Source organism: Ascaphus truei, chromosome 13 (genome assembly GCF_040206685.1).
Source record: "Ascaphus truei isolate aAscTru1 chromosome 13, aAscTru1.hap1, whole genome shotgun sequence".
Lineage (NCBI taxonomy): Eukaryota > Metazoa > Chordata > Amphibia > Anura > Ascaphidae > Ascaphus > Ascaphus truei.
The window spans coordinates 1,400,260-1,426,023 of NC_134495.1; the positions used below are offsets into that span (position 1 = coordinate 1,400,260).

The window sequence follows — 25,764 nt, forward strand, 5'->3', positions numbered from 1 at the left end:
ATAGATATACACACACATTTCTTTGTGTGTGCGTATATATGGATATAGATATACACACACATTTCTTTGTGTGTGCGTATATATGGATATAGATATACACACACATTTCTTTGTGTGTGCGTATATATGGATATAGATATACACACACATTTCTTTGTGTGTGCGTATATATGGAAGCAGATATACACACACATTTCTTTGTGTGTGCGTATATATGGATATAGATATACACACACATTTCTTTGTGTGTGCGTATATATGGATATAGATACACACACATTTCTTTGTGTGTGCGTATATATGGATATAGATATACACACACATTTCTTTGTGTGAGCGTATATATGGATATAGATATACACACACATTTCTTTGTGTGTGCGTATATATGGATATAGATATACACACACATTTCTTTGTGTGTGCGTATATATGGATATAGATATACACACACATTTCTTTGTGTGTGCGTATATATGGATATAGATATACACACACATTTCTTTGTGTGTGCGTATATATGGATATAGATATACACACACATTTCTTTGTGTGTGCGTATATATGGATATAGATATACACACACATTTCTTTGTGTGTGCGTATATATGGATATAGATATACACACACATTTCTTTGTGTGTGCGTATATATGGAATAGATATACACACACATTTCTTTGTGTGTGCGTATATATGGATATAGATATACACACACATTTCTTTGTGTGTGCGTATATATGGATATAGATACACACACATTTCTTTGTGTGTGCGTATATATGGATATAGATATACACACACATTTCTTTGTGTGTGCGTATATATGGATATAGATATACACACACATTTCTTTGTGTGTGCGTATATATGGATATAGATATACACACACATTTCTTTGTGTGTGCGTATATATGGAATAGATATACACACACATTTCTTTGTGTGTGCGTATATATGGATATAGATATACACACACATTTCTTTGTGTGTGCGTATATATGGATATAGATATACACACACATTTCTTTGTGTGTGCGTATATATGGATATAGATATACACACACATTTCTTTGTGTGTGCGTATATATGGATATAGATATACACACACATTTCTTTGTGTGTGCGTATATATGGATATAGATATACACACACATTTCTTTGTGTGAGCGTATATATGGATATAGATATACACACACATTTCTTTGTGTGTGCGTATATATGGATATAGATATACACACACATTTCTTTGTGTGAGCGTATATATGGATATAGATATACACACACATTTCTTTGTGTGTGCGTATATATGGATATAGATATACACACACATTTCTTTGTGTGTGCGTATATATGGATATAGATATACACACACATTTCTTTGTGTGTGCGTATATATGGATATAGATATACACACACATTTCTTTGTGTGAGCGTATATATGGATATAGATATACACACACATTTCTTTGTGTGTGCGTATATATGGATATAGATATACACACACATTTCTTTGTGTGTGCGTATATATGGATATAGATATACACACACATTTCTTTGTGTGTGCGTATATATGGATATAGATATACACACACATTTCTTTGTGTGTGCGTATATATGGATATAGATATACACACACATTTCTTTGTGTGTGCGTATATATGGATATAGATATACACACACATTTCTTTGTGTGTGCGTATATATGGATATAGATATACACACACATTTCTTTGTGTGTGCGTATATATGGAATAGATATACACACACATTTCTTTGTGTGTGCGTATATATGGATATAGATATACACACACATTTCTTTGTGTGTGCGTATATATGGATATAGATACACACACATTTCTTTGTGTGTGCGTATATATGGATATAGATATACACACACATTTCTTTGTGTGTGCGTATATATGGATATAGATATACACACACATTTCTTTGTGTGTGCGTATATATGGATATAGATATACACACACATTTCTTTGTGTGTGCGTATATATGGAATAGATATACACACACATTTCTTTGTGTGTGCGTATATATGGATATAGATATACACACACATTTCTTTGTGTGTGCGTATATATGGAAGCAGATTGCACACATTAACTGATTTGCACCCTGTGTCCGTTCTGAAAATAAATCATTTCACGGCTTTGCTTTAAGCAGAATCCCCCTGGAAGCTAATTACATTGTTGAGTCATTCACAAAACCATTATATTTCATTGTTCGCGAAGTGGAACAGCCCGGCAAAGTCACAGAATCAGTCCAGACATGATGGGGTTAGTGGTCCGACCGCCCCCCGCAGGAGTACAGGAACGTACAAGTTGACGGGTGATACAGGCCACCCGCTCTGCACATTTTTGCAAGAAGCAAAACTATTGTCAAATTGACAGCTCTGTAGCATCTAAGAAGTGTTAACGCCGTCTTCTGTATCACGTGATGCTGGCGGCCAGGGATCAGCTTTGAGGCATTACAAATTTACAAAGACGTTGTGCTCTCCATCCCTGCCAATCTGACCCCTATGACCTCTCCCCTGGCGTTTCTGGGTACGTATCATATTGTTCACAGCTATTCTGCATAGAGGTATGAGATGACGGCAGCTCAGAAACCTTTGGGACCTGCTGCTGGCAGCTGTTGGGTCTGGATGCCAGGGTAGTGAGCCGTCCTATTGTTAGACGCTAGTCCCGGAGGTGCTGGTCTTTTTCTCGTGCGTGTAGGACCTGCATTGTGAAGCTGATCTCTTGTTCTGCCTCTAATGCACTAGAATCTATGACATGGATTACTACGGTGCTAGTAATGTTAATCCCTTTGCTGATGGAGATAAAACTACGTAGAGGTTGGAGGACCTCACATTGGGAAAGTATCCTTGTTGCAAGTCGCCATATTGACATTGCAATCGTTAATAGATTAAGGGCCGCCATATTTACTACGCCATGTTCTGCCATAAGACATCTTCTGGCGCTGAAAAACCCTTCCAGCCGATCCCCTTCAGTTTCACAAAATCCAGGACAGAGTTGTGCCCTGGGAATTGGGTCGTTAAGAAATGGGGTGGGTGGCAGGGGTAATAAGTGGTTGGTTTAGGGAGGTTTAGCGGGCACCTCTATACTGCACCGGCCCGGTGTTGGTGGCGAGCCCAGCTGGTCGGGCCCGGGAGCTGTGGTGTCCAGGACACTTTTCCGGCACCCCCTGCCTTTGCCGTGATCCTGGGTGCCTTGTGGCAGAAGGCTGCTTTGTCAATATGGGCCCAAACCTACAGATATTCCAAAGTAAGTTTCCCCACAATGTTTGCAAACATTTGCACGATAAATATTCCAAAATTATGTCAATATGCTTATGACTTGTAATTTTGTATAATTAATTAACCACTTTGTTTTCACCTATTTAACATAATTTTCAGTGCCTTTAATATCCTCTCTAAACCTTAGAACTTTGGTCACCCCAGAAAGTATTTATTTGTTATATTTCTTTACTATACTCAGTACGATATCAGTTTTATCCTCTCTATTGTTTTCATGCTGATTGTATTTTTAAACGGTTTATTTAATTCCTAAAACGTTAGCCCAAACCTTAATTATTATGGCTGCTAAGTAAAGATGGCTATTTTTTTTAACCTCCTATATATAATTTGTATTTTGAATTGATTATGCAAAATATTTGCTTAAAAGTGAAGCAAACTTAATTTTTTTCTAAAAGTTAGCTTCGGCCTAAATTTATATACCATTACAAAAAGCTTCCACCGTTAGCATATAGCCAATAAAGAATATCACCTGTGAGCACATTCACATGTCAGACAGGTCTGCAACCCCGCCTTATAACCATTATCACCTAGCATACAGTGCTTCCACTGCAGCAAGGGATTCTGGGAAATGACATGCAAATGAGCACACATTTGCAGACAGTGTCAGTGGCTCTCAGACTAGGCTAGAAACTCCCCTCCCAATCAGCTGAAGCGGGTGACTGCTGCAGGGAAGGCCCATTAGAGAGGGACGCTTAGCCATTTTACTATAGTGTCAGGGACACAAGGACGACGCCGTGTGGTGATCGCGGTCTGTGGTCTGGGACCAGACCACCGCGGTGTTAACAAAGACTCTTAAAGGTGAGACCCTCCTACCGGAGTCCACCCAACACGGAAGCGGACACCATCGCTGAGGGCCACGTCGCTGGATCAGGCGGATCCTCATTTCTAAGTCGGCCACACCGAGTACTGGAGTACTCGGCAGGTACCTCAACAAGTGCACCAACAGTTCACGGGAGAGCGCTACTCCTTACACTGTTGGGTGGGCTGGACACTGGGAAAGGGACAGCAGGGTATTGGTGCCTAACACCCAACTTACATTTGGGACACTCACTGGTGGTACAGGGTGGGGTGCTCATTATACTGTGATGTGGTGTTATGTTGCATAGTTGTTGTTATAAGTTACTGTTCAGTAAATACTGTTACATATACCCTGTGTGTAATTACTGACTGTATTGTCTTGGGAGGGGCTATCATACTGTGTGAGGATCCTTCCCAGGTGGAGGCGCTGTTAGTATATTCATTACACACACCCCAGGCTCCCAGTGGCGGAGGATCCGGCCTCCTGTTTGCCACTCAGGTAATAGCAGCACACGTGGTCACCCTAGACAAGGGGGAAAGGGGGCTACGTATGTATGTGTGTATATATATATATAGAAAATGGAAATATAGCTGTATGCTCATCTGCATGTCTTAGGCAGGTCTGCAACCCCCGCCTTTCCCCATTATCACCCAGCATACAGCACTTCCACTGCAGCAAGGGATTCTGGGAAATTACATGCAAATGAGCAATATATATATATATATTTATATATATATGCATGAAAAATATAAACCTTACAGTGAAAAAGACTTTTTTGCGTTTTTTGAATAACAAAAGGTTCAAACTTTTGCGGCTTTAGAACAAGAAAGAAAGAAAATGAAGAGTTTGCCTGAAAGTTTGGAGGCCGAACTCTGCCACATCCACCCACACTGCTGCTTCGCCGCTCTCACCGTAACCAGGTCCCCAGCGTGACGGCGTGCCGCACAAGGTGTGATGCGCGTCCGTTCAGCCAATGAGGGCGAACCAACCGCATGACGTCATGGCCGCGCTTTCTGCCACGCCCCCCGTCGGATCTCCTGCTCTGCTCTGAAAGCACAGCCGCAGACCACAGGTAACGGGTGCACGCCCCGCCCGGCGCTCCGGCGAGCATGCAGCCGCAGACCACAGGTAACGGGTGCACGCGCCGCCCGGCGCTCCGGCGAGGATGCAGCCGCAGACCACAGGTAACGGGTGCACGCGCCGCCCGGCGCTCCGGCGAGCATGCAGCCGCAGACCACAGGTAACGGGTGCACGCGCCGCCCGGCGCTCCGGCGAGCATGCAGCCGCAGACCACAGGTAACGGGTGCACGTGCCGCCCGGCGCTCCGGCGAGCATGCAGCCGCAGACCACAGGTAACGGGTGCACGTGCCGCCCGGCGCTCCGGCGAGCATGCAGCCGCAGACCACAAGTAACGGGTGCACGCCCCGCCCGGCGCTCCGGCGAGCATGCAGCCGCAGACCACAGGTAACGGGTGCACGCGCCGCCCGGCGCTCCGGCGAGGATGCAGCCGCAGACCACAGGTAACGGGTGCACGCGCCGCCCGGCGCTCCGGCGAGCATGCAGCCGCAGACCACAGGTAACGGGTGCACGCGCCGCCCGGCGCTCCGGCGAGCATGCAGCCGCAGACCACAGGTAACGGGTGCACGCGCCGCCCGGCGCTCCGGCGAGCATGCAGCCGCAGACCACAGGTAACGGGTGCACGTGCCGCCCGGCGCTCCGGCGAGCATGCAGCCGCAGACCACAAGTAACGGGTGCACGCGTCGCCCGGCGCTCCGGCGAGCATGCAGCCGCAGACACCAGGTAACGGGTGCACGCGCCGCCCGGCGCTCCGGCGAGCATGCAGCCGCAGACCACAGGTAACGGGTGCACGCCCCGCCCGGCGCTCCGGCGAGCATGCAGCCGCAGACACCAGGTAACGGGTGCACGCGTCGCCCGGCGCTCCGGCGAGCATGCAGCCGCAGACCACAGGTAACGGGTGCACGCCCCGCCCGGCGCTCCGGCGAGCATGCAGCCGCAGACCACAGGTAACGGGTGCACGCCCCGCCCGGCGCTCCGGCGAGCATGCAGCCGCAGACACCAGGTAACGGGTGCACGCGTCGCCCGGCGCTCCGGCGAGCATGCAGCCGCAGACACCAGGTAACGGGTGCACGCGTCACCCGGCGCCCCGGCGAGCATGCAGCCGCAGACCACTGGGGCCGCAGCCTAACCACAGCTAGGGATAACATGTAAAAATAAGGTTGGCGCGTCGGGCATATCGGGGGAACTGCACCTTTTAAGAGCCCTTTGAAACTTACAAGAGCCAAAAGGCACTTTTATTGGCCAACTAAGTCACATGGTAACCTGCTTCTTTTATTTCAAGTTACAAAATCAAACTGAAACCACGACTACAGATCCATTAGGCTTCTGGATGCGAGATTAAACCCAGCACAAGGTCCCACTGAAAAATCTGGAGTCAACCAACAAATACGCTGTCCTAAATAATACTCTTCCAATGGCCGCCGGCTTCCACTGGAAGACTCGCTCCCGATGACACACGAAAAGCCGGCAGGTAGCACACTTACTGTCAAACAGGATGATCCTGCCGTCCCCTCCGCACGGCTGTGTGTGATCCCCGAAGCACACGCTGTTGCAGTCGGTGCTGGGAGTCTCTCCGTGCTTCCTGTAATCACCGTTGTTGCCACAAAAGCAAGCGAAGCCAGACTCCAGCCCTGCCGTCTGTTATAATAAGAGAGGCGAGAGGTGAGGCAGGGGAGACATGGAAAGCCTTCCACATGCAGAGGGTTCAGCAACGCATTGCCAGCGGCAGTCATTGGCACCAGGAGCCAAACAGCTAATAGTGCAGGGCAATTCGTACCTCTTTACAATAAAGAGGTGTGTATTCTTCAGAGGATACAGACAACTACGGTTTTCAATTTAAAACAGCAGAACGTTTCTCTCTCTCTCTCTCTCTCTCTCTCTCTCTCTCTCTAAATAATGGTGATGCTTTGGAGTGAGAATCTGGCCATCATTAATTGTAATGTAACTTTTTACACTGGGAGGTTGAAGTTTAAGAATTTGTTACAATCCCTCTGGCTTCTCTGTATCTTGGTACAACACAAACGTATTCTCTCCCCACCCCAATCCTTCTTCTGACGTTTAAGACAGCAGCATCAGCAATTAAAAAGAACGTGTTTGTCCTGCTGCTGGAGAAGCAGAAGCCAGAATAATTAGCAATGTACTCCAGCTGTTACAAGTCAATATGAACCCGAGCTCTCGACTTGATTAAATACATGTATTGGAAAATTTCACCGCTTTGGTCAAATAAAGGACCTTTATCACGATAACGCTAATTGTATTGTATTGTATGTCTTTATTTATATAGCGCCATTAGTGTACATAGCGCTTCACAGTAGTAATACATGTGGTAATCGAATAAATAACAGATAATATAAATAACAGATCATGGGAATAAGTGCTTTAGACATAAAAGTAACATTAAGGAAGAGGAGTCCCTGCCCCGAGGAGCTTACAGTCTAATTGGTAGGTAGGGAGAACGTACACAGACAGGAGGAGGGAGTTCTGGTAAGTGCGTCTGCAGGGGGCCAAGCTTTATGTATCAGGTGTTCAGAATGTCCACAGTGCTATTCGTATGCTTCTTTAAGCAAGTGTGTCTTAAGGTGGGTCTTAAAGGTGGATAGAGAGGGTGGTAGTCGGGTATTGAGGGGAAGGGCATTCCAGAGGTGTGGGGCAGTCAGTGAAAAAGGTTTAAGGCGGGAGAGGGCTTTAGATAAAAAGGGGGTAGAAAGAAGACATCCTTGAGCAGAACGCAAGAGTCGGGATGGTGCATAGCGAGAAATTAGGGCTGAGATGTAAGGAGGGGCAGAAGAGTGTAAAGCTTTAAAAGTGAGGAGAAGAATGGAGTGTGAGATGCGGGATTTGATCGGAAGCCAGGAGAGGGATTTCATGAGGGGAGATGCTGAGACAGATCTAGGAAAGAGTAGAGTGATTCTGGCAGCAGCATTTAGGATAGATTGTAGGGGAGACAGGTGAGAGGCAGGAAGGCCCGACAGCAGGAGGTTACAGTAATCAAGACGGGAGAGAATGAGGGCCTGAGTCAGAGTTTTAGCAGTTGAGCAACAGAGGAAAGGGCGTATCTTTGTTATATTGCGGAGGAAAAAGCGACAAGTTTTAGAAATGTTTTGAATGTGAGGGGCGGATGTTAGAGAGGAGTCGAATGTGACCCCTAGGCAGCGTGCTTGGGCTACTTGGGTGGATGATCGTAGTTCCAACAGTAATGTGGAAGGAGGTAGTAGGGCCAGGTTTGGGAGGAAGTATGAGGAGCTCTGTTTTAGCCATGTTGAGTTTAAGGCGTCGGAGGGCCATCCAGGATGATATAGCAGAGAGACATTCAGAAACTTTGGTCTGTATAGCAGGTGTAAGGTCAGGTGTTAAAAAGTATATTTGTGTGTCGTCAGCATAGAGGTGATATTTAAACCCAAAATATGTTATTAGGTCACCTAGAGAGAGTGTGTACAGAGAAAAGAGAAGAGGTCCCAGGACAGAGCCCTGGGGTACCCCCACAGAGAGATCAATAGAGGAGGAGGAGGTGTTAGCAGAAGAGACACTGAAAGTACGATGGGAGAGGTAGGATGAGATCCAGGATAGAGCTTTGTTCCGAATACCAAATACCACCTCACTGCACAGGAAAATGAAAAATGGTGTGAAAGTGAATGGCAACAGTTACTGTACTGTACATCACTGAAAGACATCAACACAATGTAAAAACACAGTGTAACACACAGTGCATCAGTTACGTATCAACAGAAGAATAAAGTTATACAGTGTACAGGATAGAATTTTGCCAAAAGTTGTCGAAAAACGCGTAGCACAAACCCCTAAACCAATTGTTGTGTAATATGTAGAACATTGATTCACCAATACTGACCAAAAATAGAGTAATATACATGTATGTGAGCCATGTACAGTAGCAGAGGAGTGTTACATTATGTTCTGAACGTGTGTAAATCCATGCGAGTCTCGGAAATGTAGCAATATAGAGAAGATGCAGTCAATTTGTACCAAATGGGGAATATCAATCAAACAGTGTCATAGCATAACTAAACGGTCACAGGCAGTGTACACAGCACCCCCGGGCCGAGCAGCTTGTGTGGGAGACCAAACCAGCCTGGCAGTGATGGCACTGATTGTTCAGATCGGCACATCGGTGAATACCAGATGACCAGGTTTTTTGTAACTATTTCCACAACAAAAAGATTGGAGCCCGCCCACAAGTAAGCAAAAGGCAGATTTAATGTGGTATTCACCGGGAGAAGGATCACAGAAAAGATAATAAAATAGAGGGATTTTCATTTTTGTCCAATTTTGCTGTACAAGTTTTAATCACTGGGTCTCTGAGTACACCTGGACCGCACAAGAGGGACCACGCTGTACAATTCAGTCAGACCACCTGGACATCTGTGTAGGGTACCCTGCTCTTGGACTTTCAAACCCCAATACCGGCACGAGGAAGTCGGGGGCCCCCAAATATCTGTCAGCCAGTGAATGTCTTTGCTGATGGCCGCGGAGAGGCTATTGAACAGCGAACGAGACTAGCTACATACTGTATATATCTCTGAATGGCCAGTCCTGCTTTTGAATTTGTGGGATTTTGTGGCTGTATAGAATAAGATCACCTGCACACCGCACACCTGCACAGTGCACACCTGCACAGTGCACACCTGTGTACATTACATTCACCATTTGCTCGTTTATATTCCACTAAAATTGTGAGTACAACCTCTGCAGGCTTCTTTTGGGGTTTGCTCTGCTAATTCCTACGTTATCCCCCCGTGGCGTTTTCTACGTCTTTTCCGCCCCTCTGACTGGCGCTGTCCCCGGCTCCCTTTTCTTTTAAGACAAAAACAATAAGCATGCCAGTCTTTTTCACTATCTCAATTTCTTTTTCAAACATTTTTTTTTAATTCGCTAATTAAACCCATTAGCAGCGGTTATTTTTTCACTGTATTGATTTTGCAAATATCCGTAAATGCAAAAAAATGTTTTTCCGCGTATTCAAACTTTGGCGACAAATTCATCCTTGTCTAGTTGCCATAAGTTCAAAACATTGAAATGGTTCCCGGGCACCCCTAATACTGCAGATTTTGGATTCCCCTACTAGATTCTGAATACCCCTAATAGATCCCGGATGCCCCTAATAGATCGTGGATACCCCTAATATATCCTGGTTACCCCTAAAAGATTTGGAAAAACATACAAACCGGCGCCTTAGAAACAATGTCCAAATGAATGTCCAAATAGACTGATGAATTAACAGCGTGGAATCCTTGTAGGGAGATGGATCTTGTAGATCTCGCGCAGCTTGGAAAATCCGTGGATGGCGTCACGTAACTTGTAAAGTCAAACACAAAAAATATTCATAGTGTATACTGCTAATAATGAAATGTCAGACCACAAACTTACACACATAAAACTAACGCAACACTCAACATACACCACACAGACAAACACAGGCTAATGAGAACAATTAGACTGATTTAATAAAATATAGTATCAATGAAAATCAATAAATAAAAAGGAGAAAACTTCTGGTAGGCGACCTGGTGGTAAAACCGAAAAGAGGAAAGAGCCGTTTTCTCCTTTTTATTTATTGATTTTCATTGATACTATATTTTATTAAATCAGTTTAATTGTTCTCATTAGCCTGTGTTTGTCTGTGTGGTGTATGTTGAGTGTTGCTTTAGTTTTATGTGTGTCAGTTTGTGGTCTTACATTTCATTATTAGCACTATACACTATGAATATTTTTTGCGTTTGACTTTACAAGTTACGTGACGCCATCCACGGATTTTCCAAGCTAGTCTAGATCTACAAGATCCATCTCCCTACAAGGATTCCACGCTGTTAATTCATCAGTCTATTTGGACATTCATTTGGACTTTGTTTCTAAGGCGCCGGTTTGTATGTTTCCCACACCTGTTTTCTGATCTGGTTTGGTCACACACCTGTTTTCTGATCTGGTTTGGTCAGTTTCTCCTGGCAGCCTTGGCTCATTAGTATGAGTTCATGTTGCACCATTGTATTACTTCGGTGTTATTAGTATTGGTTTAATTGTTTAACTAGCTCGGGCGCTTTTTCAACACCCCCTTTTTTTGTTACCCCTGAAAGATGTCACTATGGTGCACTGCCCCGTTACTGCGTTACCTTGAAGCGCTGCTGCCTGCACATGGTGATGCAGCTCTGTATGGTCTGCTTATTGGACGTCTCGCTGATGCCGGTCAGAGGAGGCGGATTCCCGTGATCTTTGAAGCAGCCCAGGTTCCCAGGCACTGAAAAACAGATCGCAGCATTAGCCAACAATTGTAACCGTACCCAGGATTGTTACTGCAGCGAACGGCTGGGGAGTAAGAAAGGAAACAGCAAATGGCAGACATTCCCTGGGAAGGAGAGAACTTTCTTGTGAGACGTTTAATGAAGGTTTATTGCGGAGGGCAGCGGAAACAGACAACGTTTCAGGTCCTACATGGACCTGAGGGGGGATTCCATTCCAGCCTGAGGGGGGGGGGGGGAGGATTCCCTTCCAGCCTGAGGGGGGATTCCCTTCCAGCCTGAGGGGGGATTCCCTTACACCCTGAGGGGGATTCCTTTACACCCTGAGAAGGGATTCCCTTACACCCTGAGGGGGGGGGATTCCCTTACACCCTGAGGGGGGGGGGATTCCCTTACACCCTGAGGAGGGATTCCCTTACACCCTGAGGGGGGATTCCTTTACAGCCTGAGGGGGGATTCCCTTACACCCTGAGGGGGGGATTCCCTTACACCCTGAGGGGGGGGATTCCCTTACACCCTGAGGGGGGATTCCCTTACACCCTGAGGGGGGATTCCCTTACACCCTGAGAAGGGATTCTCTTACAACCTGAGGGGGGGGGATTCCCTTACACCCTGAGGAGGGATTCCCTTACACCCTGAGGGGGGATTCCTTTACAGCCTGAGGGGGGATTCCCTTACACCCTGAGGGGGGGATTCCCTTACACCCTGAGGGGGGGGGATTCCCTTACACCCTGAGGAGGGATTCCCTTACACCCTGAGGGGGGATTCCTTTACAGCCTGAGGGGGGGATTCCCTTACACCCTGAGGGGGGATTCCTTTACAGCCTGAGGGGGGATTCCCTTACACCCTGAGGGGGGGGATTCCCTTACACCCTGAGGAGGGATTCCCTTACATCCAGAGGGGGGATTCCCTTACAGCCTGAGGGGGGATTCCATTACACCCTGAGGGGGGATTCCCTTACACCCTGAGAAGAGATTCCCTTACACCCTGAGGGGGGGGGGGGATTCCCTTACACCCTGAGGGGGGAGGGGGATTCCCTTACACCCTAAGGAGGGATTCCATTACACCCTGAGGGGGGGGGGGGATTCCCTTACACACCCTGAGGGGGGGGGGGGGGGTTGCCTTTACACCATGAGAGGGGAGGGGGGTCCCTTACACCCTGAGGGGGGGGATTCCCTTACACCCTGAGGGGGGAGGATTCCCTTACACCCTGAGAGGGGGGGGGGGAGATTCCCTTACACCCTGAGGGGCGTTTCGCTTACACCCTGAGGGGGAGGGGGATTCCCTTACACCCTAAGGAGGGATTCCATTACACCCTGAGGGGGGGGGGATTCCCTTACACACCCTGAGGGGGGGGGGGGGTTGCCTTTACACCATGAGAGGGGAGGGGGGTCCCTTACACCCTGAGGAGGGCGGATTCCCTTAACCCTGAGGGGGGAATCCCTTACACACTGAGGGGGGGGGGATTCTCTTACACACTGAGAGGGGGGGGGGATTCTCTTAAACACTGAGAGGGGGGATTCCCTTACACCCTGAGGGGGGTGGGATTCCCTTACATCCTAAGGGGGGATTCCCTTACACCCTGATGGGGGGATTCCCTTACACCCTGAGGGGGGGGATTCCCTTACATCCTAAGGGGGGGAATTCCCTTACACCCTTTGGTTGGGGGGATTCCCTTTCACCCTGATGGGGGGGATTCCCTTACACCCTGAGGTGGGAGGAGGGATTCCCTGACTCCCCGAGGGGGGGTTACATAGTTACATAGTTACATAGTAGATGAGGTTGAAAAAAGACGTACGTCCATCAAGTTTAACCCATGCTAAATTTAGACAACAGATACTGTATCCTATATGTATACTTACTTATTGATCCAGAGGAAGGCAAACAAAAAAACCCCATTAAGGGGGGAAATTAATTCCTTCCTGACTCCAAGAATTGGCAATCGGATTAATCCCTGGATCAACATCCTTCCCATGTATACTTATTTGGTATATCCCTGTTTACCTTTCCCATCTAAAAAGATGTCCAACCTTTTTTTGAACAAATCTATTATATCTGCCATCACAGTCTCCATGGGTAATGAATTCCACATTTTAACTGCCCTTACTGTAAAGAACCCTTTTCTTTGTTGCTGGTGAAATCTCCTTTCCTCCAACCTTAAGGGATGGCCCACAGTCCTTTGTACTGCCCGTGGGATGAATAGTTCTTTTGAAAGCTCCTTGTATTGTCCCCGAATATACATTTGTATATAGTTATCATATCCCCTCTTAGACGCCTCTTTTCTAATGTAAATAAATCTAATTTAGCTAGTCTCTCCTCATAAGTTAGAATGTCCATCCCCTTTATTAATTTGGTGGCTCTTCTCTGCACTCTCTCTAGTTCCATAATGTCTTTTCTTAGGATTGGTGCCCAAAATTGTACTCCATATTCAAGGTGTGGTCTTACTAATGCTTTGTAAAGGGGCATAATTATGTTTACTTCCCTTCCATCCATTGCCCTTTTAATGCAAGATAAGATCGTGTTTGCCTTTGCAGCTACTGCATGACATTGGGCACTATTGCTAAGCCTGCTGTCTACAAGCACTCCTAAATCCTTCTCCATCAAGGATTCCCCCAATATATCTCCATTTAATTTGTAAGTCGCCTTTTTATTCTTGTATCCCAAATGCATAACCTTACATTTATCTGTATTAAACCTCATCTGCCATTTACCTGCCCAAGTTTCCAGTCTCTCCAAGTCCTTCTGAAGAGAAGTGAAGGGTTACCTGATTGCCTGAGGGAGGGGGGTGGGGGGATTCCCTGGCTCCCTGAGGGGGGGGGGGATTCCCTGGCTCCCTGATTCCGTGAGGGGGGGGATTCCCTGACTCCCTGAGGGGGGGGGGGAGAGGGAACTCCCTGACGGGGGGGGGGGGGGGGGGTATGGGAATTCCATGACACACTTATTCCCTGAGGGGGGGAGAAAATCCCTGACTACCTGAGGGGGGGGGGGGGAATTCCATGACACCGATTCCCTGAGGGGGGGATTTCCTGGCTCCCTGAGGGGGGGGGGGATTCCCTGGCTCCCTGATTCCCTGAGGGGGGGATTTCCTGTCTCCCTGATTCCGTGAGGGGGGGGATTCCCTGACTCCCTGAGGTGGGGTGGGGGGGATTCCCTGGCTCCCTGATTCCGTGAGGGGGGGGATTCCCTGACTCCCTGAGGGGGTGGGGATTTTATATTTCTGTAGTATGAGGCAAAATTCAACCTGTTCCATCCACAATAGACAGACAAGGCAAATATTTAGTAGACACAAGTTTTAACCCTTGATACCGCAACAGATTGCAGATCAATAATCTGTTAGCCTCTCCGCTAATGGAGCAATCCCTCCAGCCAATTAGGTGAGTGATGCCCATGACCAGGTGACAAGCTCGCCCTCCCCCCCCCCTCTCTATGGTCTCTGGGCCGCCGTCGCGGCCTGAGGGAGGGGCTAAGGGGAAGGGCTCAGCCGGGAGCGGGAATGTTCATTCTGCTCACGGCTGTTACGGGTATAGACGGCGAGGTTCCCCCCTCCGAGAGGCTAGCAGGGACCTTGCCTCCTCCAGTGAGTGTGAGTGAGCAAGCCTTTAGTGCAGGATCACAGCTTATGGAAGCAGCATTGTTGGGTATAAGGCAAGCTCTGTCCCCATTAGCGGCACATCTTGATGCAGGGCCAAGGGTGACAGGAGGCACAAGCGTTCATATTGGGGCGATAACGCCTATGGCTGGAATAGCACCAGCAGCCGTCGTAACGCCAGCAATAAGCACAGCCCCAGTTGTAACGCGTCACAGCGTCAGTAACGGCTATAGCGCCTTCAGTAACCATGGGTTCCCCGCGTGTAGCTAGCGACACGGTACAGGGGTCTGCAGGGCCTGCCACACAGGTGGGATCGCTACCTTCCACGCTTGCCCTCCCTCCGTTGACATCCACTTCGGAAGAGGATGCCTGACGTGGTTCATTTGGTGTACATTTATATAGGGACACGATTTGGGCAGGGAAATCCTGGAGACATTGCCTCTGCTTCCAGGCTATAGGAAAGCGTTGACACTCTTTTTTACTCTTTAGGTGCCACGACATGATTGAGGAAGCACACCACAATAACGGAGGCACGGGTTGGTGGACGTATGACGAGCGTGTCAGGCAATCAATGGAAGCTCACAAGTACCTGCGGGTTTTCCATATGTGCCTTCAGCACCAGGGGCTAGACGAGTCACAGTACGGAACACATTCGTTCCGGATTGGGGCGGCATTGGAAGCGTCGCGCGTGGTGCTGTCAGTAACAGCGATACAGAAGCTAGAACGTTGGAAGTCTAACAGATACCGGTCCTACATCAGGCCCACGTGAGCAGGGAATAGCGCTTGTTGGAATAAACCTCCACCACCCTTAGACCTGGGATTCAGATTGTTTGGTCAGACATAGTCTGCAGGGCAGTGTGGAGTGGCGCGCGGGCCCCGGCGCTGTTGATCGGGCGCACGGAAAATTGAACAACATGGTGGAAAAGTTTGTGCTGCAGTGCGGGGGGCGGCGGATCAGCCATTCGGATTTCAATTACCAATAGTTGGCCTATTTATCAGACAACACTTATCAGAGTTTGGGGCAGATTTGTTCAGCAACGACTTGCAAGAAGGGTTGGAGAGGGTCCTAGCGGGTTTTGGCGGCACGGCCATAATTTAAGGTGGCTTAAATAGACCCGTTGGTGGCGGCAGTTTGGGGGGTAAGTGCTTGTCCTTGCCAGACGGGCTCGGGGATGGCGATGCCCGAGGGTAGTAGCGAGTGGGCGGGGTCAACTGAACATGACTCCCAGGATCCCACTCACGACAACGGCCGGCTCTTTGGGGCTCGGCCGGATACGGGGGCAGCAGGATAAGGCCTGGCTAATCCCCTTCCCTTAACCCATTAAGTAAGCACTCTGGCAGCGACTAGCGGTTACTCTATTATTGCTTAATAAACAAAGCTGCAGCCTTTTATACCTCCAAACCGAGTCTGTCGTTACTTGTCTGTTATATGTGAGTATCGGTTAACGAGGGGGGAGGGGGTCCCTCCCAGCCTCCCTGGTCATGCTCTCTGGTGCTCTTTAACCACTGCACAAATTCACTAGAGTACACTGATACAGACCTTCCAACCCTGGGCACATGCAGCCAGCTACAGCATGCTTTGTCTGTCAGTGCGGGATACAGGCGCTTACACCCGAGGGAGTACCTGCTATACCGGCGCTTACACCCGAGGGAGTACCTGCTATACCGGCGCTTACACCCGAGGGAGTACCTGCTATACCGGCGCTTACACCCGAGGGAGTACCTGCTATACAGGCGCTTACACCCGAGGGAGTACCTGCTATACTGGCGCTTACACCCGAGGGAGTACCTGCTATACAGGCGCTTACACCCGAGGGAGTACCTGCTATACAGGCGCTTACACCCGAGGGAGTACCCGCTATACAGGCGCTTACACCCGAGGGAGTACCTGCTATACTGGCGCTTACACCCGAGGGAGTACCTGCTATACAGGCGCTTACACCCGAGGGAGTACCTGCTATACCGGCGCTTACACCCGAGGGAGTACCTGCTATACAGGCGCTTACACCCGAGGGAGTACCTGCTATACAGGCGCTTAAACCCGAGGGAGTACCTGCTATACAGGCGCTTACACCCGAGGGAGGACCTGCTATACCGGCGCTTACACCCGAAGGAGTACCTGCTATACAGGCAGCGCAACACCTGACATTTATTATGGGCAAAAGGTCATTTCCCAAATGAACTGTTTGTATCTCTGGATATATATCTATGCACTAAGATACACATATCAAATAGAAATAAGTAGTGATAACTTCCCTATAACCTGTGGATCACTTATTAAATCAGCCATTAATTTTAAAGTGAATGTAATTAGCTGAAGGTTCAGGGCATCAACCAATAAGAAGCAGGGGAGCGCTCCACAGCTCACACACACTGACAGTAATAGGTGCAATAGGAACCCCTGATTTTAATAGGAACAGGACTTAAGCATAGGTACAGTAGGTGCAAAATGGGTACAGTTACAGGGTTTGCTGACACAAACACCCACGTGTGCAACAAATACACACACACACATGCTTATATACTGCTCTCAAACTGTAAGTCTGTGATTTAATCGTTATATGGGGTCTAACCTGAACAATACGCTAAGGTCGCATCATATGCTGTTTTCTCAGACCCTGTCAAATTAGTCTGGAGCATATCTGAGTAAGAGGGCTCCCCACCTGAGAAGCGCTGCTTTAAGTGTGTACTCCTCCCAGTATGACCCAGTATGACCTAAATGTGATCGCCTAAGCAATAATAAAGCAAATAACCAATCTTATTTTTCCGAGCTCGTTTTATTGAATTACTTTTTTATTTAAAATACCCCAAAACCTGCAGTAGTGGCCACATGCTGCGGTCACATGGTGACATGGTGCGGTCACATGGTGCGGCCACATGGTGCGGTCACATGGGGCGGTCACATGGTGCGGTCACATGGGGCGGCCACATGGTGCGGTCACATGAGGCGGCCACATGGTGCGGTCACATGGGGCGGTCACATGGGGCGGTCACATGGGGCGGCCACATGGTGCGGTCACATGGGGCATGGCAATCCCTGCTGCTTATTCTTTTTCTGTCCACTTCCCCCGGCAGCACAGAGTTGTTTTCCATGCAGATATCAAAGAATCTTATCAGAAAATATGCCTTAACTTAATCTCAGATAAGATTCTTTGAGGATTATTGTCAGTTATTTTTTTAGAATTGCCAGCATATTCACTAAGAATTATTTATTCATAAATGGGTTGCAATATTAACGCTTCTTTGCATACCTGAGATTGCATGGACCCAACATTAAATTACAGCTGCGATATAAATTAGCGTTCACTAAAAAAGGACAATTTATTTTAGAAGGCCTGTTCATATTTGTATATCTGCCTTCCTAAGTCTATCCATCAAATGGAATAAGGTGCCAACATATCTCTATCTATATCATGATATAATTACGATGAGAGGCAGAACATAATATAACATTATATAACCCATGCCGAAACAAATGTGCAACCTATAGTGGTCGGACTATTGCGTGTTGCAAAGGGGGACAATGTGTTCCGTTGTTAGGCAGGTATTTTGGTGCGTGACTATGCCATGGTTCCATCATTGGCAATGCATGGCTTGCGCTCCGTTATACTAATGACATTTCATAGGGAAAATATGTCAGGGCTGCTCTCCAGCTGGACACAGCTGCATTACAAATCCACCCCGTAACCCTGTAATACTTGCAGCTCTTTCTCGCTTTGCTCACCAGTTGCTCTCTGGATGCCACGCCATTCTCAATTCTACCCCCTAACATAAACATGGTGATGGAGACACTGTGTGAGCTATAGGCGATCTGACTCCGGATGGATTCTCAAGGGCTTTGCTTTGTTAAGGACCCAGAAAGACTACAGGAACAGGCGTGGCTTCGTGTGTGGTCTCTGTGGAATGGACTATGTTGGATTCAGTACTTAAGTCCTTCTGATCATGGACAAGCCACTTTATTTCCCTGTGCATTGAATACTGCAGTAAGGACAACTTTACCCATATTCCTGTTGCTAGAAACCCTTGGACTCTAGTGGCTTTTCCCCCTATTTTTACAATACTCTTGTGGCTATCACAACAATTATTCAATTCCTCTATAGTTCTTCCACTTCTGCTGGGAAGCGATCAGGATTCTACTACACTTTAAGTATTTTATGTTTCCCTTGGTTCTACTACCCGGCTTCAGAGTTTGACCTCTTGTTATAGCATTTCTCTCAGTTCCCAAAATCTTCCCCTCTTATACATTAATCGTAACTGTCATGTACAATGCTTGAAAGATTGAATCACACCTCCCTCTTCTTACTTTTCCCAGGATGAACAAGTTAAAGGGATGTATATTTATTTGTATATAGCGGCAACAATATATGCAGCTCTTCACACACAAGACAATAGTATACATGGAGTTGTGATACAATAAGTGCAACAAGTACAGGTATAACAGCGGATAGTAGGAAATGGAAGCCCTGCGCTGCAGAGCTTACAATCAGAGGCCAGGACCACAAAGCTCCGTTAAATCACGTAGCGTGAACATAAGGCAATAAGAGATCCTGCCCCAAAGAGCATACGCTCAAAGTAAAAAATATTTCCTATACTTGTCTGATTGTTGGGGAAAAGATGTGTGTTACCCAGATTTAAATCTTAAACATGTCACTGGCATTATTTAATATTGGTCCTAGAAGAAACACGTTGTGATGTATGATGTGAACGGAGGAAGAGGGGTCATCTGCTTCCATTCCGATCGCGTTTACTGCTCCTGCAGCGCTCTGACCGCAATCCCCCCGCCCCCCCCTAGCAAATCAGCAACAGGCCCATACCCCTGGGTATCCTGAACTCCCCGGAGTTAATCTGTGGTCCCCCGCCGTGACATGGCAGCTTTCTATTGGTCATATTTGTAGTTTCTTGTGGCAAACACCGGCACACAAAAAAATGACATATCTTGCCGACCAAGGGGGAGCCAAGATGATGAGGAACCACGGATCAGCTTCGAAAAATCACCCCAGTTCAGGAAGGCTTATGGCTGTGTCCAGGCAGGGAGCGAGCGCGCTGGCTCAGCGTCACCCGGGACGAGGCCTTACACATCACTACCAAAAAGAGATTGTAAGTTCTTTTGGGCAGGGCCTCAATACGCTTGCATTGTTTAAGTGTATAACAGGGAACAATACCTACAGAGAGGAAAGGAAAACGGGTTCAAGAGTCGGAAAGAAGGGTGGAAAGGAGTATTACAGACTGAGAGTGAAACAAGGCTGGAGACGGCAATGATCTCACATTTATCTCAATGATATGCAGTGCAAGAATTCAGCTCTACGCCCCTCCCGATTGGCCAGAAAGCCCGGAGGGGCGGGGACTGTCCGTGTGGACGCTTACAAGTTGCTGTGTATTTATGAATGCCGAGCTCAGCTCATCCTGCTGGCAGGGGGGGTACAGCCACGTAGTGAGGGTCTGCCTCTGGCAATGAGACGCGGCAGGGATAACACCGCGTGCCCTAGAGAGACACGGACAGATCCCAGGTTCCGGCTTTATACATGCAGCCTCACATACTATAGCAACAAAAGAAACGATGCATGGTTACAGTAGCCAGCACCTCATTACACTGCTGGTACCACCAGCACCGACTGGGCTAAAGCAGCCATCCTCTCTACTCATCATAAAACAACATACTAGTCTGCTTTCTTTTTATCATGTAAAGTCCTTTTACTGCGGTATCTTAGCAACCCTGCCCCCTTTTCTTTAGGTTCTGCAATTGTTATTCTATTTACATCAGTTGGTGAAAATTTGCCTCGCTGGGAAGATAAAATGGCTGCTGCCAGGCACACACGGTGAAACAGAGGTTTGGCAATGTAAAATACGATGCTAGTGAAATAATAGGCGATAACGCAGCAATCTCCGCCGCGATCACAAGACCGCCATCGCGCCCCGGCTGCCTGAAACGCCATTGGCACGGGCTCCACTTCTGTTTTCGATCGGACCGTCTGCTTCGTTAACCCATTCATCCCCTAGAGTACGAGCATTTGTGATATGACGTACCTAGTACTTCAACAGGGCTTCCGACGTGCCCAGGCACGGTATATACCAGCCGGTAGTCAAAGTGCATTAAGAAAAGTAGTTACACTGTGATTATGGGCAAAGTGATACCGTATGCAGCTAATTTTATATAGGGTTAAATAATATGTGTGCTTTAAAAACAGGCGGAAAAAAGACCTTTAAAAATAATCCCCTTTTTCAAAGGGCAAGTAGAGGGCAGAATTGCCAATAAACAAAAAAGTAGTTCTATTCTGTACCCCCAGGTACCATCATATTTGAAACACAGGGGGGAAACCACAAGAGTGAGTGTGTTCAAGGTGTGTGACCCCCCCCCCCTTGAATGATGATACGAGGTCTGAGGTCTGCTCTCCCCCCTATGGTTCGTGCTCTTGATGAACCCTTGCTGTCAGTTAATAGGGTTTGAAGAATGACTGATTTAATTCTCCTAACTCCTACCATAAAAAGCGTCCCAGAGGCTGCAGAGAGGCTGCAGAGAGGCTCACACACGCAGAAACATCGGTTTCACATTAGGACTGGGAGGGAAATCTCCACCGAGCCTCGTATCCATTCTGTCCCCGGAGATCTGATTTCAGGGAAATAATTAAAGCAGCTGCTACTTGTCAGGGGATCGTTCTGTGAATTAAAGTCTTGGATTATCTGGGAGAACGTAAAAAAAAACGAAAAATGTCCCGGCGTAAACTCCACATTACCCCTCTAATTAGCAGAGCAATATGACTTCAGCTCTCTCGGAGGCTGACGCGGAGGCTGAACAAGTGGTTAGGGATCAGGGCTGCGGACTCTGAGGCTGATCTGTTCCCGACTGGCGAATCCTGCGTTTTGAGCATCCCCATTAGCAGTGAAGAGGTTAAGTAGATATTTAGTTTGGTACTCTTTAAACGGCATCTTACTTTCTTGAATCTTATTCGCTACCCATTTAAGAGATATTAAACCCTGATTAAAAGAAATAAGGAACCAGGGATAGAATAAAATGGCCACCAGGAATTGCAATGTAGGTCACTGATGATCCCATTACTTTTGATTAGGAAAGACAGCGACTTCATAATATTAATTTAGCTCTACATGTATCTTCAATGATTTAACCTCTTTAATGCTAAGGAGGGCCCCTGCACTGTACTGCGTTCCCCAGACACGTATCTGAAAAGTAACAGCTGACACTTATGGGGACATGCAGACTTTAAGTTTTGAGACTTCACTTTAAGCCGAAACGTTGATTTGTTAAAGTAATCAGTGACGTCTCATTCTCAACGTTCTATGAGTGCCTCATTTCTTCTAAGGCTGAGTCCATGGTCAGCGCTGACCCACGCTGAGGCGCGCTGACGCGTCAGTGAGCCCCTGCAGCCGCAATGAGAGCGGCTTTAGCAGGGGCTCGCGCACGCGTCCGCAGGCGTGCGGAGGCGTAGCGGACAAGAAATTTTTAGTTTGCGCGCTGACGGGAGCGGAGGGCCAGTCACGTGAGCGGTTCGCCCAATGAGGGCGAACCAGCTCCGTGACGTCACTGGCCTGCCCCAAGACACGCCCCCGGACGGCGCGCGACTAAGGCCAGGGAAAGCACCCGCTTTCCCTCAGCCTCCGCACGGCTGAAGTCTCTATGGACTCAGCCTAAGGCTACCTACCGTTCAGTGGCTCCCCGGCAAGTTACTGTATTTTGGTATATACATATATATCGTCATCATCTTCAGCCCTTTTCGATCCACTGTTGGATGAAGGCCTACCCAAGGATCTTCCAGGTACTGCGGTTGCAAGCCTCTCTCTTGTCTACATTGCTTTTAACAAATGTTCTGATTGCATCCTGGCATCTTACTTTTGGTCATCGTCTTGGTCTTTTAATTCCCCTTGGAATGCAGAAGAGCATCATATTTGCTCAAATATGGTCAATTCCTCTAGCAATGTCCGTCCCACTGCCATTTTAATTTTAATTTCTTCACCCACGTGATGATGTCACAGACCTTTGTTTAATTTTGGATTATTTTTCCTGTCTCTTTGGGTAATACCCAGCATGCATCTCCCCATACTTCTTTGCGTTGTCTTAAGCTTTTGAATGATCTTTGCACGTAGGGTCCAAATTTAACATCCATACATGAGAACGGGCAGGATACATGGGTCAAATCCACACATGAAAACGGGCAGGATACACGGGTCACATCCATACATGAGACCGGGCAGGATACACGGGTCACATCCATACATGAGACCGGGCAGGATACACGGGTCACATCCATACATGAGAACGGCAGGATACATGGGTCACATCCATACATGAGACCGGGCAGGATACACGGGTCACATCCATACATGAGAACGGGCAGGATACACGGGTCACATCCATACATGAGAACGGGCAGGATACACGGGTCACATCCATACATGAGACCGGGCAGGATACACGGGTCACATCCATACATGAGAACGGCAGGATACATGGGTCACATCCATACATGAGACCGGGCAGGATACACGGGTCACATCCATACATGAGAACGGCAGGATACATGGGTCACATCCATACATGAGACCGGGCAGGATACACCGGTCACATCCATACATGAGAACGGGCAGGATACACGGGTCACATCCATACATGAGAATGGGCAGGATACACGGGTCACATCCATACATGAGAACGGCAGGATACATGGGTCACATCCATACATGAGACCGGGCAGGATACATGGGTCACATCCATACATGAGAACGGGCAGGATACACGGGTCACATCCATACATGAGAACGGGCAGGATACATGGGTCACATCCATACATGAGAACGGGCAGGATACATGGGTCACATCCATACATGAGAACGGGCAGGATACACGGTCACATCCATACATGAGAACGGGCAGGATACACGGTCACATCCATACGTGAGAACGGGCAGGATATATGGGTCACATCCATACATGAGACCGGGCAGGATACACGGTCACATCCATACGTGAGAACGGGCAGGATACACGGTCACATCCATACGTGAGAACGGGCAGGATACACGGTCACATCCATACGTGAGAACGGGCAGGATACATTGGTTGAAAACTTTCGTCTTGAGGCGCAGTGGAAAGTTCCTTTGAAAGATTGTTTTTTCCCCCAAATGCCTCCATCCCATCTTCATTCTCATATTGATTGCATTCAAAAGTTTCCCATCCATTGTTACTCCACGGCCAAGGTGGACATAGTCTTCAACTTCTTCTAGTTCTATTCCATTTATTTTGACCTTTGGAGAGTTGACACATTTGTTGAACATCACTTTGGTCTTGCTGAGATTCATATACAGTGTGAGGTGTGTCTCAGCCAATAAAGGGGATATGCCTGGTACTCCACATGAATTCCCTTAAATATGGGCCTCGGAGTATCACCATGTAGCTGCTCAAATGACAGGTCCACCAGCACACCTGCATCCAACAGGTAGGGACCAATAAGGGCATGCACAGAGGGACAGGATATGGATCCTTGAGTGAGAGTGCGCCCCTGCCAATATGTAGGAGAGCCCCTTCTGCTAGACAAGGGATTGCCATATCAATGACACAAAATGGTGTCAAGCTTTGTGCCTCCTTGGGATGCTGCATGGGCGCCCTAAGATGAAATATGACTGATATCAAATGTAAATCAAGAATATTTGTTTGAGAGAGGTTCCAGGCGTCCATCCTTTACCATCACTGCTTATAAGCCCAGCTGCATGGATGCCAGCACCCTGAGAAAGGGGCACAGACACTGGGCACCACCTGTACATAAGTAATATACCTTGACGTGACACTCCTTATGAGCCGGGTAAGGGGCGGTTACAGTACGTAAGTCTTTTTTGTCTCCTTTCTTGTGGATATATATGTAGCACTCCTGTGGGAATGCTACCTTAGTGAGGGCCCTAGAGGGCTGATTGTATGGGTAGTCAGCTTGGACTGCTACTTTAGTAAATGATCAACGTTTGGCCCCCACACAGGCTTTCATCAAATCAGGCTAACCCTAACCCTAATCATATTCAATGGAAAACATTTCAAAGCTAAATATTAAAAATGGTGCAACATGCCTCTAACTTTACAACTTGTGAGTGAGCAAACAATAAGGGTATCTAATTGCAGCTAAATACATTTAAGAAAATGGTACTGCTTGTGTTGTAAGGGAATTGCTAAAGATAAACTAACAGATAACAGCATGCTGTATAAACTGATGATATTACAATGACGTATGTGTGATGCAGGGTTCCCCCATTTCATTAGGGCAGGGGTGTGCAAAGTGGGGGGCGCGCCCCTCGGGAGGGTGGGAGAATTTCCGGGGGGACGCGGCGGCTACAGAGGTCCCACGCTCTCCCCCAAGGCACTTAAATGAAGTGAGTGAAAAAAGAAAAGTGCGCAACTAGTGTTATATGTGAGGTGATGAATAATAAGGTAGAATACGTGACCTTAATTGAACAAATCAGAGCGTCTGCAGCTGCGGTGAAGGGAGGGCTCAGGAACCCCCTAAGGCTAACAGATAAAAACAGAAAAAACACAGCGCACAACGCTCATAGTGTATTAAAAATTATATTGACATAAACAATATGCCTCGGACACAGGTCCCTGCTTAGGTAAGTATGGAGTCTCTAAAAGTTCTTTCTCCCATAAACGAGTCAAACATGTGCAGCTCTCCCATAGAATGCTGCTTCAAAGCGGAGCTCCACGCCAGCTGAAATCCTCTCTCTCCCCTCCGTTCAGACCCTTCCGG

The 25,764-nt window shown here is 47.6% G+C and overlaps 1 protein-coding gene across 2 annotated transcripts in view; it reads right to left on the reverse strand.

The window, feature by feature from the left end:
• Nucleotides 1-25,764, reverse strand: part of KREMEN1 (kringle containing transmembrane protein 1) — a 131,558-nt gene that overhangs the window by 22,871 nt on the left and 82,923 nt on the right. For both annotated transcript variants that reach the window (XM_075568063.1, XM_075568064.1), the window contains 2 exons: nt 11,311-11,435; nt 6,673-6,826 (listed from right to left, as the gene is read on the reverse strand). In XM_075568063.1, the coding sequence (XP_075424178.1) occupies nt 6,673-6,826; nt 11,311-11,435 (279 nt within the window). The remainder of the gene's footprint in view (nt 1-6,672; nt 6,827-11,310; nt 11,436-25,764) is intronic.